This window comes from Sinohyriopsis cumingii, chromosome 12 (assembly GCF_028554795.1).
Source record: "Sinohyriopsis cumingii isolate HCF-2022 chromosome 12, ASM2855479v2, whole genome shotgun sequence".
NCBI classification, from domain to species: domain Eukaryota; kingdom Metazoa; phylum Mollusca; class Bivalvia; order Unionida; family Unionidae; genus Sinohyriopsis; species Sinohyriopsis cumingii.
This window is the reverse complement of record NC_142972.1, coordinates 74,900,864-74,915,996: the sequence shown is the minus strand read 5'-3', so window position 1 is coordinate 74,915,996 and position 15,133 is coordinate 74,900,864. Positions and strand designations below refer to the sequence as shown.

At 34.6% G+C, this 15,133-nt stretch overlaps 1 protein-coding gene across 2 annotated transcripts in view; it reads right to left on the bottom strand.

Moving 5' to 3' along the window:
- LOC149786762 (ras-related and estrogen-regulated growth inhibitor-like) overlaps positions 1 to 14,672 on the bottom strand; it is a 61,645-nt gene extending 46,973 nt beyond the window's left edge. Inside the window, exons 1-2 of one of the 2 annotated variants that reach the window (XM_089977278.1) lie at positions 13,982 to 14,672; positions 9,358 to 9,414 (exon numbers count right to left, since the gene is read on the bottom strand). In XM_089977278.1, coding sequence (XP_089833404.1) covers positions 9,358 to 9,414; positions 13,982 to 14,048 — 124 coding nt within the window. In that variant the 5' untranslated portion in view covers positions 14,049 to 14,672. Of the gene's footprint in view, positions 1 to 9,357; positions 9,415 to 13,981 lie in introns of those variants that run through there. The other variant, XM_089977279.1, reaches the window with a different exon arrangement.
- Positions 14,673 to 15,133: the final 461 nt, after the last annotated feature.

Sequence of the window (15,133 nt, the reverse complement as noted above, 5' to 3'; positions counted from 1 at the left end):
TAAATTTACTTTAATTAATTAATTTAAATGCTCATAATCAAACCTATATTTACCGTTACAGACACATCCTTGATGACAGCTTATGTTAAGAGAAAATCATATGAGCCGCGCTATCATCTGAATCTGCAGGTGTTTGAAACATGTGATTTAAATTCTGCACCAAAGAGTTCGGTGGGAATTTCACAAATGAGTTTTCCAAAACTCAGGCCTGTAAAAGGACTGAAATTCAATCACTACAAACGTTATTTTCATTTATTTGCAGTTACACTCAGGATAAACTCTTAAAAGATTCATTCACTATATGCTACTTTCGTTCATAACCAGTCCTGGACAGTCAGAGCAATATATGGTCTATGTTATACTCACCAATTTCTAGAATGGTTCCCAGTCTTACATATCATTAGTGCCGTGAGTCAGAAGACAACCTAAACATAATTTGGTGTCCATAGAAATCATATTCAGGAAAATGGTACTCAGTTCGTTTATTTAATGTATATCAAACCCACATCGTATCTAATATGTTCCATATGTTCTGGGTGATATTAAAATCATGAGATTTTGGTTAGCTTAACATCAACTAGATTAATAGTCGGGTGATACCAAAATAATAATAAACAATCGGTCGAATAATGAGTACTAATCCAAGTTGTCAGTCCAGTATACAAAAAACACTATTTTAAGTTCGACTGTCAAGTGGTCTATTTATAATGGCTTGAAGAAGAAACAGGATATTAGATTACGAATCTTACGTTAGAAATATATATTTTCATTTGTAATTATTTATAATATTCGATTTGTGCGTGCTTCTCGAACTTTTTTTTCTCCAATGGTTTCGAAGATTTCCTTCATCTATTGTATTTATAAAGATTCCAAATGTTATAAAATAAAGTTCTTTCCTTATAGTTAGCTGCAAGTGAAATTGTTTGCCTTAAAAACAGTGGAATATATGCAATTTAAATACGTTTTTGTATAAAGTATAACATGCAGACAGCAAAATGTTTTCGGTCATATTTTGTTTTGACGCATGCTTTAAAACAATATAGAGAGTTCTTACTATGGCTAGCCTGAAGCCTAGCGGTAAAAAGTTGTATTTTAGCATCAAACCATTTTATCAAGAAATAAATGGCTTCATGTTTATTATCTGAACAGGGCTTTTCTTTTTAATTTCCAGCCTATTTCTAGCTTGGACAGGAGGTCGTAATATGTCTCAATTTTCCACCTAGCAGGTTATAAATACCTTTTTGCCCAATGATTCTTGATCTGAGGGCGTCTACATTAAACGCAGGTTGAAAGAAATGTGGTCTGGTGATTTACTTGGCAACAGTATGGGTAGAATTACGTTTTGAAAACTATTGGTACACCTATCTCGAAAACAGTTTGATCACCCTGACTGCTCTGATTACAGTTTACGTTTGTATTAAATATTATGTAAAGCAATTTCTTAACGTTTGATAGAATTTTGTTTTACCTTCATCTCTGAATCAGAAAGCGATTGCATTATATGTTGTTTTTTTTTATTTCTTCCGCATAAAAAAAAAGATTTCTTTGTATTATAGACCTCTTTAGCAGAACTATCATCAAAATTAGGGTATTTGATGAATTTCAGTCCTAATTTAAATGCAGAAGACTTAAATCTATATGCAATGGTGTCCCTGGCGTATCCCAGAAACACTGAACAAGAAACGATATATTTATGAAAACGGCATATATTTTAGTACCAAGGGAACACTTTATTTTTTCACCTCCGCTCACTGCCTTAAAACATTTAATGTGTATAATCTGGTGCTATCTGGAATGAAGGAACACAGGACTTCTCTTTACAATCACATTAAATACAAGCATATCAAGTGGATTTGTTCGGTTTTCTGAGAAAGACCGCGGAAAGAACAACAGACCAACGAGAAGCTGCTGGCAAACTTTCTAACATACCCGCGTTGGCCGAGTCGAGACTTGAACCCATGCATACAGAGATGAGAAGTTAATGATCCGTAAAAGTAAGCACCTTAGACCACTGGGCCACCTGGGTCCCCTACAAGCATATACAAAGTCATTTAAAAAAAAAAAAAACATTATTGATTTAGTGTCTTGAGGACTTAAGGCTGTAAAACCCGTCATAGCACGTTCATAATCTATACATATTTACACACGCCAGCAACATAACACGCGAACGTATCTGTCAATCAAAATGTCATATAAAAATAATCTTTATTATTAGCGGACACCTTCGGAACTAACTTAACCTTTTCTTAACAAACATGTTTCCGCTCAATCAAAATTAAACAAACATAAAATGATACATATCTATTACTAAAATATGTTTTCTAAGAGTAGCTGCCGTATAAACGAGGTGTCCGCTGGGACAGGTACTTACGGTAAATTGTATCGCAAACATGTCTGACCAAACAATGTGGGACAGAAGGGTTCCTTCCTTACCCCTCCACGGACGGGAAGTTTTATATTTGTGAATTCTTATAACGGTTTTGCCTTTTTAAACAATATGTGAACAAATAGATTTTAAAAACTTAAATATTAAAACAAGAAAATATACATGAAGTAAGGCTGGTATTATGCTACTCCACAAGAATAATGTGTATTTATCTGAAACCATCTTGTCGTATTGCCAAAGGATTGATTGGCAATAAGAAATGGAAATCTGAGATACTAGTTTGCATCCAAGCAATCAATCTAATATTGTCTTGGCAAAAGAGGTTGCCAGCGGCAATGTAGCCAAAATGTTTGTAGAGGGGGTGGGGGACCTTCGGTAGAATGATTTAAGTAACTGGAAATTGCAACATGTCTGGAAGTTGTGTTTCTATAACATCTAGGGCATGCAAAATAATCGCAGCTTTAAAATCTTAAAACATCTAGTGTTACTTGTTAAATTTTACCATTAAGCCGTCATATTGCATCGGAAGTTGATCATTTGTTCTGTTTGGACAAGGTATGACTTTCAACAAATGCACGGATCTTATATTTGTTTCTGTGAAAATACATAAACATGCATGAATATATTTGTTTTACTGAACATTTTACTTTCGTAATAAACAAATGTTTCAAAACTGTCGAATGTGCGAAGCTTACTCGTACGCGTAATCTGCTAGCGCTTGAAAAAGACCTACTGAACAATCCGTACTAGTTCGCATTTTTTAAAAACCATTGAAAAAAGCCATTTGAACAATCCTTACTCGCGCTAATTTTCTGCAAGTAGTTTATATTAATGTAGTAAAATTAAAAACTGAGTTTTCAACGATCATTTAATCCTTTGCAAGCAAGGTTGTGCAGGGAAGAGCCAAGCATTCCGATAGTATCTGAATTCTTTATTTTCATTAACTTGCCATTTTGAAACATACTTGTAATAGAATGTAAAAACAAAAAGAATAATTGTTACATGTTAAGCAGTTGGTCCCTAATACCATCCAATGTCTCCATGTTGATGTTCAAAAATATATTTCAAATTTTAAAATGAGTTTGTTTCCAGATTGATCAAAACTAGGAGTCAGGGAAGGCTTTTATACTTATGCTAATAGAAAGTAGAACTTTTTAATTAAAAAAATTATGAAAATTATAAGTATCTTTCACAATAGAGAATAGATTAACGAGTACATGAAAACTCCATCAACTCTTTGTATTGCAAATGTAAGTCTCTCACAGTTTGGGCTGCGGGAGGTAACTCTCAAAGTCTAAATATGCTGTCAGCAATATGCACTGGAATTGGTTGTATGTATGTATGTATGTATGTATGTATGTATGTATGCATGCATGCCTGCCTGCCTGCATGGATGTATGTATGTATGTATGTATGTATGTATGTATGTTATGCATGCATGCCTGTATGTATTGCGTGTAAATATGTATGTATGTATGTATGTATGTATGTCTGCCTGCCTGCCTGTATGTATGTATGTATGTCTGTATGTATGTATGTATGTTTGCATGTATGTATATATATATGCATGCATGCGTGTATGTATTGCGTGTAAATATGTATGTATGTATGTATATATGTATGTCTGTCTGTCTGTCTGTCTGTCTGCCTGCCTGCCTGCCTGTATGTATGTATGTATGTGTATGTATGTATGTATGTATATATATATGTCTGTCTGTCTGTCTGTCTGCCTGCCTGCCTGCCTGTATGTATGTATGTATGTATGTATGTATGTATGTATGTATGTATACATGCATGCATGTATGTATGTATGTATATATGTATATGCTTGCATGTATATATGTATGTATGTATGTACGTATGTATATGCATGCATGCGTGTATGTATTGTGTGTAAATATGTATGTATGTATGTATGTATGTACGTATGTATGTATGTATGTATATGTACGTACGTACGTACGCACGCACTCACGCACGGAAGGACGGATGTACGGACGTACGTACGGACGTATGTATGTATGTATGTATGTTCATGTATGTGCATGTATGTGTGTGTGTGTGTGTGTGTGTGTGTGTGTGTGTGTGTGTGTAAGTATGTATGTATGTATGTATGTATGTATGTATGTATGTATGTATGAAAAGGTTTAACGGCCCATCAGCCCAGTTCACCAATCCTGACTACATCGTGACCATCACAAGCTAGGTAGCAAAAATGGAAAATGCAACCTCCTTGCCAAAATCCATTAGAATTAGTTCCGCATCTTGAGACATAAAATGAAAACAAAAGACGTTGCAAGCACTCCCATAGCGCATAGAAAGTTTAAATCCTTGAATGAGAAAGTCCTTGTTTTGCAATCTTTCAAAACTTGCAAAACTACAGCTAGAATATCATTAAATGACGCATTGCACCGTACTAAAGGTACCTCTGCTACTGTCCTCGTATTTTACGCAGGAGGGTGCATCGGGTCCATTGAGGGACCATCCATTAAGACATCAACCAACAGATTGAAATCAGTCATTAAGAATTAAAATGTTCATATATGTAACAATGAAAGCTGTTGCTTGCGAATATATATTAGGGTTTCAAAACAAAACACAGGTTAAAATAATATTTAAGACAAATAATTCAGACGTTCTTGGAAGGAAAGAATTAAGAATTGATTCTTACATCATTGTTTTGGGAGTGGGTGTTGAAAATGACTTCGTGTGCGCATCAGAAAACACAAAAAATTTCCATAAATGTCATGGGGTCTGCTCAGCGGGTAGTATCAGAAATCGGACCATGCTGAGATTATACTTTTTGACTGCGTGCAGTACATGTATAAGCCATCTTTTTCCGAACTTTATTTATGATTTGCAAAGTGTGTGTGTGTGTGTGTGTGTGTGTGTGTGTGTGTGACCCAAAGCGCATGGAACTGATCTTGGACTAGTTAAGTTATTTGATCTGGGCTATTTTTGTATATGTGTGCTATCAAAATACCAATATCCATAATATATACTTAAACAGATTCTTTGCTTATGTAAATATCATTTAGCATTATAAACGATACACCGATATTGTTTTATAGGCACAATAACCAGTATGAAAGACGTTGTTTGATGCCGGCTTCGGAATGCTTAAAATTCTAACGATTTTAATAGATTATGTTTCCTATGCGTCCGCAGTATTTCTGACAAAATAATTTAGAGAGCCAAAAACATCATCCACAATTTCATGTTGTATCGGCTATTACCTAACGTTGTAACCACTGATAATAAAATGTTGTTAGTGCGTTGTTTCTCCTGTGCATTGATTTATATCTAAGTTGGCAAACTGTTAGCTGTTTTCTCAGATTGGCATGCTGGTAGGGATTAATTTTGACTTTCCTTGACAGAACTCTTAGTGTGCATATGGATGGATACAAGCTTGTGCAAGGTTTGGTTGCTGTTTGTACAATCGGCCCAAACAGCTAATATTAAATAGTCCCCCCACCAACAATAATTGAACGCCAATCGAGACACAGCAACTCTCACTGTGTTCTCCGTCTGAGTGTTATCCACAGCCACTTGACTTTAACGAGAGAACAAGAAAGTTGATATGGGTTTGGGGCATCTGGTAAGAAATGGACAGGTCCAGTCAAAATATATTATTTAGATTCGAATTATATATAAATACCTGCTTCATTTAGAATTAAATATTTCATTTAAAGGCCACAAATACTTTGAAATAAAGCTGAGACTCGAAACATTAATAGCCATATGGCAAAAGAGGAAGAGATAAAAAGATACGTTATGATTGTATAATGGAATAATGTTGTAATGTTAAAAGATTACCAACTGATTATATACGCTGTTTCGAAGATAAGAAGACCCTGGCTGGAAATATTGAAGTGATCTTGCATTTCAAAATTACTATATAAACGTGTTTGTAATACAGACTCACTGAGCGGAGACGATAACCCAGATGCTATTACTAGACTCCAAAGATATTCTCGGGACTTTAAAAAAATGTATTTTGTACACTACAAAGACGCAATAAAATTGACTGATGTGAAAAACTATATTAGAAACATTACATAATGCGAAGCTCTCCAATCAATGCAGCTTGGCTAGGTATTTAGTCGAGCCCCTCCAGATCCTACCGGTTCAATCTTACACACGTAAGGAACGATACTGGATAATAAAATTGAAAACTCATGGTGAGTTCGGCTTAAATGATTTAAACCTTCCCAGTGCAATCTTATCAAAACTGCATCCAGGCATAAGCTTGTCAGACGTACGCATACGAAATATTTGCGATGATATTATCCAAGAAAATGGTAGTGGTAGTAGTAGTCTTGTAGATTATCCCTTTACACCATTCTCGTGACACGTTTCCTTTAATACCCCTGTGCATAATCTTTCCGGAATATAATTTTTATTACAAATTTTGCATATGTCACGTGGTTTCCAGCCTTTTTATCAAGCCTGGAATTGGATCAAAACACTCGTTTTTCTGTGCGATTGGAACGATAACCCTTACATTAATATTGGTTTTACATCTTTGTTCGGCTGATAGCAGCAAAAATAGATGCATAATTTACCCGTTTAAAAGCCATTATTCGATATATTGTTCTTCTTTCTTTATTAGTGTTTTAACTTTTGCGTGTAGATTTCGTCCTGTTTTTTCAAATATATATATATATATATATATATATATATATATATATATATATATATATATATATATATATATATATATATATAGCACCCAGTTACGATGATTATGGAAGTGACCATGGATGTTGTTAGTATCTAATTTTGTGCATTAATTTCAATGTTATACAATTTCTAAGTTAAGATACAGGAATGGGTGTAAAAGAGTAATAAGGCTGCTCGTTTCCTCGCTTGAGGACAACGAAAAGCAAAAGAAAAGGCCGTAAAGTTCACCTTATGGGTCAGTGGCAATAGTGGCTATTAGAAGGCAGTCTTAATAGTAGCTAACGTAACGACTTTTGATCAATGAATACTACATACAGCACTCAGAAACGTTGGCGGCCATTTTGTTTTGTTTTTTGCAAGTGAGAAATTCAACGTTAAATCTGTCTACTTGCTTATTAATATAGAATTCACATATGATGGCTGTTCATTATTGAAATAAAGTGATGGACAGACAGCAAAATAAAAGGCATGTGGATTTGTTCAGAAGAAACAATGCGAGTAGATGTTAGCCAATAGAACGACATATTTACCAGATGAATATTAAAGTGATATCATGAGACAATAAGTATGGAAGAGATGTAGTTAACAGGATAATACATAACTAAGATGGACAGCACGTAAACCCTTTTATTTCACACACTATAGAATAGAAGTAGTGTGTAGTGGTTTTGAAAATTCACATGGTCACAGAGAACCTGACCAGTGACGTACAGTTCTGTTCACAAACGGTTGATTTTAGAATCTCTCTCTCTCTCTCTCTCCTTCCGAATTAAAGATAGCGTTATAGATAGACATATCGTTATAGATAGACAGTGATGTTATCTACTTTACTACGACAGATAATAGTGGAGAAGTGTAATGTGATGTGATTTGTATTTTTAACGTAGCTTAAACAATTTGTCAGTCATATTGCTACGATGTCTGCAGTGTGGCAGTTTATAGTGACATCTAGCACTGGGGCATCATGCCGCAGACATGTGGCATGATATCCCACCCAGTCCCATTATTCTGACACAAGGCCAACCAGTCCTAACACTAACATCTTAATGCTGTAAGTACCATTTTTGTAAGTCTTTGGTTTGACTCAGTCGGGGATCGAACCAACGACCTCCCGCATCCGAGGCGGACGCTCTAATCGCTAGGCCACCGGAGCGGTAGTAGTAGAGAAGTAGTGGTTTTGTCATTTGTGAAGGCAATTGTAGTAAACACCGTTACGGTGGTATTAATAGTAGTTTAGAGTTGTGGTGATTATGAAGCAATTATGATGAGTATCAATCTTGTTGTTGTCATTTTTACTATATATCAGTACTATTGCAATTTTTGCTATTGCTTTCTTTTTGGTGTAATTCTTTTTTCTTTTGCAGCCTTACATTTAATATGTGCCCCAATTGTGCATTATTTTATACTAAAACATTTTATGTCTGATAGATGCTTAAAACGGTTTGGTCGGGTTCACGACATTTTCAATAAACTATATATGAGCATACATGTTACACTGGACAGTTTATTGTGTACATTCAGCGTCAATAAAAGCCTGCACATTCACGTCTGCTCAAGACACGGGTGATAATGCGCCAATAACTCTCCTCTATCACTCGTAGCTATCTGTGCTAAGATTTTCTTGTTTTTCATGACTTCACATAAAGAAAAATGAATCATTAACAGTTTTGATTGGCTACTTCAGAGTACTTGAAAGGTAAACATGAGAAATATTTATTCGTACTACTGGTTAAGCAGGTTTATCCATAATTATGAGAAACGATGAAATCCTTAGTAGGGATTTCGTGGAACCACGCGAGAGTCTGGTTGAACAAGATCAATCCATTATAGAGATGCTATGGTGGACTACATTTTGTGGTTTCAATGATAGGGGTTCGCTACACTTAGTGACAAAAGTAAACGAGTTCAACTTTATACGAAGTTGATGGAGGCTTTTAGTGATGTTTCTGAATCAAGCGTTTCATTCAATTTCAGATAACCATCATCCCCAGTGCTTGACAAATAAAGCAATTCTGTCTTTGCACAATTGTAAACATTTACACCATTAGTTATGTCGAGGTTAGGCTTTAAGGAAGATTAGACATTTCTTTGCAATTATAACAACGTTCGCTAACACTTAAAAGACAAGGCAAGATATTGGTTTCGCCAGGCAACATAACGTTTATGTGCTGGAGGCCGTGAAGACAGCCACTGTGAAAGTTTGTAGAAAATGCAGAACTGTATTGACCTAAATGTTAAAAACTGCATTACAATATTGGAGAACCATGAAAGAAATACTCAGAACTTACCTTTGTCGCTGTCATAGTCACAGATGAACCGTTTAGTTATGTACCTCACGGCAAAGGCTGTAAAAAAGCAGAATGATAATTTGAATAAATCTGAGAGAACTTATCAAATGGATATGAAGTCTAAGTGTGCGTGAAAAGATGATGCTCTTTGGCTCTAATCCTTTGAAGAAAATTAAAACGGTCGGTTTTATTGATTTGGTCGTAGGCTTCGACATGCTAAATGATTTCCTTCACAAACAATGGTCCCGGCGAATCGCAGAGACAATGTAAAACAGAGATCGTGTCTGTTATGTTGTAAATATAGTATTATTTCTTTTTCTAAAGGTTTGTGGTTATGTATGGAGTAGTGTATATGAACTTTATACAATAAATCGCATTTATATTCGTCCGTTAGACAATGAATGTTATTTACATTGCTGAAACACTCCTTTTTTACCTTATAAAGTAATCTACTTATGAGATAATCCATTCCTACAACCCAAACGCTAATTATCAAAGAACAGATACAATTATTCATGTTTAATGTACTTTGAGTTACATTGATGCATGTATCTATATCGCCTGAATTTTGAGAAATACGACTGACCCTTTTGAAAGAGAATGAATGTTGCAGACAAATTTAACTAGTTGTTTCTATCACATTAAATATAAATACATTTTTGTTTCAGTTTGACAGATCTATGAAACGGCTTAATTCGTTCTGGACCAATTCTTTTTGTTTCTTCCAAAATAGCATTTTTTAATTAAAAGAAAATAAATAAATCCGTTATATATTTGTAGTTAAATGGAACTTGCATACAAGCATCGTCCATGCTAAGTAAGCATTAAGCATATACATGTTTCACTCTAGCGCTGAATGTAACGTAAGAGTTGAGTGCGTTACGACACATGAGCACAGACTGATTATTTAGCACTAGGACAATTGGAGAGAAGTTACTTGCCCAAGGAAAAACTACGTTAATCGATCCGAGCTGATTCGATTGTAGGATTCGCAACCGCACCGTTTCTGTATGCGAGGCACGCTAACCAATGAGTCACTATGAAAAAGTAGGGTAGAAAGCCATTCTTATTCATTTTTAAATATCATAACATTGTTTCATAAAAAAGTACAATGAGAATCGTCTTAATATTTGACTGTATTTAAATATAAGAAATTATATTATTGGTATCGTAATATAACTATCCGCTTCTTGAATGAACATACTTCCAAAAATGTTTCACTCAAGTTTTGTAGCTACGACTGGAAAATGTGCAAAATGGCTCGTGTTTGACTAATACAACATGATAGGTCACATAATAGAAACTGGAACTGCACGATAGATGAATTTTGATATTACGTGGTCAGTTGTTGTACAAATGTAATCGACTTTTACTTTAAGTTTATAACTCAACAGCATATGTTGAATGTAGACGCTTGTTTAAAGAACATTCATCAAAGAATTGTGGTTAATATAGGAATACAGAACCAGGTTTACAAACAATTATCTAACACAACCTGAAACCTAACGATGATGCTTACCTTTTCATTTTAATGCTGTTTAGATGGAAAATCGCAATCGTACTGAACCGTTGGTGTAGATGTCGATTCAGCTTTCGTACTTTTAAGACTATAAAACTTTGACGCGTCATGATTTTAATGTTCGTGAGGGAACAATATCATGCATTTCTCATTAACTCGGACAGGCATTGCCGCAACATCAAATTTGTTCTTTTTGATGTTTTTGCGCCTGTCAGCGTTCGGTATTCTATAATGACGTTGAGCAATGAAATAAAACAATATCTCACTCAAAATCTAATCTTGTATCACGCTCTCACCTCTTCTTGATTTTATAGAAGCATAAATCTGTCTGATACTGTGAATATAACAGGAAACGGCTATACAACTCTCTAGAATAGTAACTATATTTATTTACGTACGTAGTATCACTTACGAAATACATACTCACGTACATATGTCTATTTACATATGTACATAAAGGAGGACATATCTAAATGTAAATGTTTAAATGAGTGAATTTGTTCTTGAATAACGCCAAATTTGTAAAACTTTAGCAACAAAGACTAGTGTTAAAACAACATATTCTCACACATTTGTTGCTATAGCAATGCATTTTACACGTTAGGTGTTAATCCATTATTATCGTGAATTGGCAACATTAATTGGTTTGGGATCAAGACGGTAGGTATCTTTCTCTTCTAAACTTCTCTACGTCATTTTGACACCACATAACTGTCCAGATAAGAGGCATTTACATAGTTCGTAGAAATGCTAATTGCATGGGATATTATTAAAAGTTTTCACACATTCGCCCACGGAATTTATCAAAATAATTGAAGGACTATACTTTCTAACTGTAATTAGCTTAAAACCTAAAGTAGCAAGCGTCAAATATGATACTGATAAACTCGAGACCGGGGAAGAAGACACGAAGGAAGAAAACAATAAAAGGGAAGAATCGACCAATTATTGGACTGACAAAAAGTGCATTACCCAACGTTTAGCAAAATGATGGTTCTTTTGATATCTCCTTGTATTTATTGTAAGTCCATATACGAAAGAGATGAAAAAGTATACTTGAAATATTTTCAAAAATTATTTAGCTACTGGATTATTCAGTATGTACGGCATTTGTTTTAATTGATTTAAATTACAAGAACATTCCAAGATATTGTCACATGTAAAGAAAATGTAGAATATGTACCACCTTAAAATACGTTTCAGTGTTGAAATAAATACATCAAATACCAAATAACACATAAAATAATTTGTACATTGTACAGTTAATAATAAAAATTATTACAATTATACGAAGGAATGGAATCATATACCACATCTTAAATGTAAGCTGTAATAATTGCATAATATAGTTATGCAGTGAATAATTAATTCATGTTTCATATGTATTTCTGGATGTGCTGCGGTTAATTACTATTTTTCTTCTTTCTTTTGGGTGGGGGTCAGGCTTTGTACGAGAAATAGTATGCAATAGTTTCTTCTGCAACACCTTTGCTGATGATTCCATAGTACATTAAAATGGTAGTTTTCAATATACAAGATAATTTTCACGGGAAATTTATATGTAAAGTCCAATACACTAGAAAATATTTTATATATTTAGAACTGTACATTTTGTTTAATTAAATCGTTCAAATTTTTAAGTGAGATCTTCATTTTGGTGTAATAAATAATGCAATTCTTTTGCACTATATTTACACGGACCGAATCATCTGTTCCGACGCATATAATAACAGAAGGTGAAGTGAGCACATATGCAAATGCATCAGCGTTGGTATTGTCTTTTTATAGCTAAAATCAAATACACTGCAAACAAATTGGTTCTAAACTCGTTGACGGTCATTTGCCATTTCAGAGAAATTTCCGAGAGTACATAAAGGATAATAATTACCATTGAAATTTGGTTTTCATCCATCCATAAAAAATTAAGAAGTCAGACTAGAAGTTTCTGTTATTTTATTTATAAAAAACGAGCCACGTCTTACAAGGCGTATACTCATCGATATTCAGAATGACTTTTTGAAAATTAAAGACCAGAGTGGATTCTAAGAGTATATGTTATCGCAGTCAGACAAGAAGCATAAGTTAAGACTACTATTCCAAGTCAGGCACGAAGCATAAGGTTAAGACTATTATTACAAGTCAGGCACGAAGGAAGCATAAGGTTAAGACTACTATTCCAAGTCAGGCAAGAAGCATAAGGTTAAGACTATTATTACAAGTCAGGCAAGAAGCATAAGGTTAAGACTACTATTCCATGTCAGGCACGAAGCATAAGGTTAAGACTATTATTCCAGGTCAGGCACGAAGCATAAGGTTAAGACTGTTATTACAAGTCAGGCAAGAAGCATAAGGTTAAGACTACTATTCCAGGTCAGGCACGAAGCATAAGGTTAAGACTATTATTCCAGGTCAGGCACGAAGCATAAGGTTAAGACTACTATTCCAAGTCAGGCAAGAAGCATAAGGTTAAGACTACTATTCCAGGTCAGGCACGAAGCATAAGGTTAAGACTATTATTCCAGGTCAGGCACGAAGCATAAGGTTAAGACTACTATTCCAAGTCAGTCAAGAAGCATAAGGTTAAGACTACTATTCCAGGTCAGGCGCGAAGCATAAGGTTAAGACTATTATTCCAGGTCAGACAAGAAGCATAAGTTAAGACTACTATTCCAGGTCAGGCAAGAAGCATAAGGTTAAGACTGCTATTCCAGGTCAGGCACGAAGCATAAGGTTAAGACTATTATTCCAGGTCAGGCAAGAAGCGTAAGGTTAAGACTATTATTCCAGGTCAGGCAAGAAGCATAAGGTTAAGACTACTATTCCAGGTCAGACAAGAAGCATAAGTTAAGACTACTATTCCAGGTCAGGCAAGAAGTATAAGATTATGACTACTATTCCAAGTCAGACAAGAAGTATAAGATTATGACTACTATTCAAAGTGAATATGGTTAATCAAAGAAGATCTTTTTTTACCTAACGATATTGTTATATCGCATAAATTATCATCCTATAAAACATCTTTACGCAAGAAATCCTTATGATTTACAGAAGTATATAACAACATTTTAATTTTCCAAACGTTCTTTTCGAATGAAATATACAGACCTGTTTTTCCAACTCCAGGACCACCGAAGATGACAATTTTGGCATTCGTAAATTTCCGCTGAGACATGTTTCTTTTATTTTTTCCTTTTGTGGTGGAACGGAATACTGAACGCTTTATCTTTGTTTCCGACGAGATTGATGTCAAATCATCATTGCTAGAGGTGAACTTTATAGCTGCTAAAATATGGTCAACATCGGCACATACAGTTCCAGTTCATCGTGAACAATGAAGATACATTGGGAACATCAAAGAGCATTAACCGAATAAAGTGCTAAATAATTCCTTGTCCACGGCGAGATGTTTCTCAGATTAACATTTGAGATAATGTATTTCCCCTATCCTCTTTGAATGTAAATGAAGATAAATTTAGTTTCTTATTCCTTATAACTTCCAGACAGTAATTCGATCAATTAAAACACAAGATGTCTTCATAACATCTGTCTGTGTGTGGGTTTTTTCACAACTCTTTGTATGACAATAGTATGTAATGATCGACTATCATCAGTTATGGAAAGAGCAATCCGTCGATTCCATAAAAGCTTCCATTTATTTCTCGGTTCATAAGAATGTCATATAATCATCACTGTAATAATTAGACATAATCTAAACAACTAAATGCACAGAGAAAAAATATTGTCTGTGGTTCGTGGTACTAGTTTATGTGTGGCTATAACGCACCGTGACAGATGCCAAACTGCCGCTGTTTATATATTTCTCATGTAACTCGGCTCGAGGCCAAAAGATAGTTCCAGGGTCTAATAACTGTCGGTTGGCGGTGTAATACCTAAATATTATGCTCTTGGAATTAATTTGTCAGAATCTAGTAAATCTTAAGAACCACAGGTGCATTGCCAGTAAACGTGATTATCTTTGTGATTTATCAGAGATAATGTTAGCAGTCCTAATTAGATTTGATATTGTCAATTATGGTTTTGATATTGTCAGTTATGGTTTTATTGTTTCTAGAATATGTTTTAAGTAACTATTCTGACCAACGACATGTGCATGATAAAAGCCTCTCATTCGTCATCCCTTTGTCAGAATTTGTGAGTAACCATATCTTTCAGAAATGGATCATTGTGTGGCAAACTTTTATCCACAAGAACAAGAAAATATCCGTAAACTCAGTAAGCTTTATAAATATTATTTAT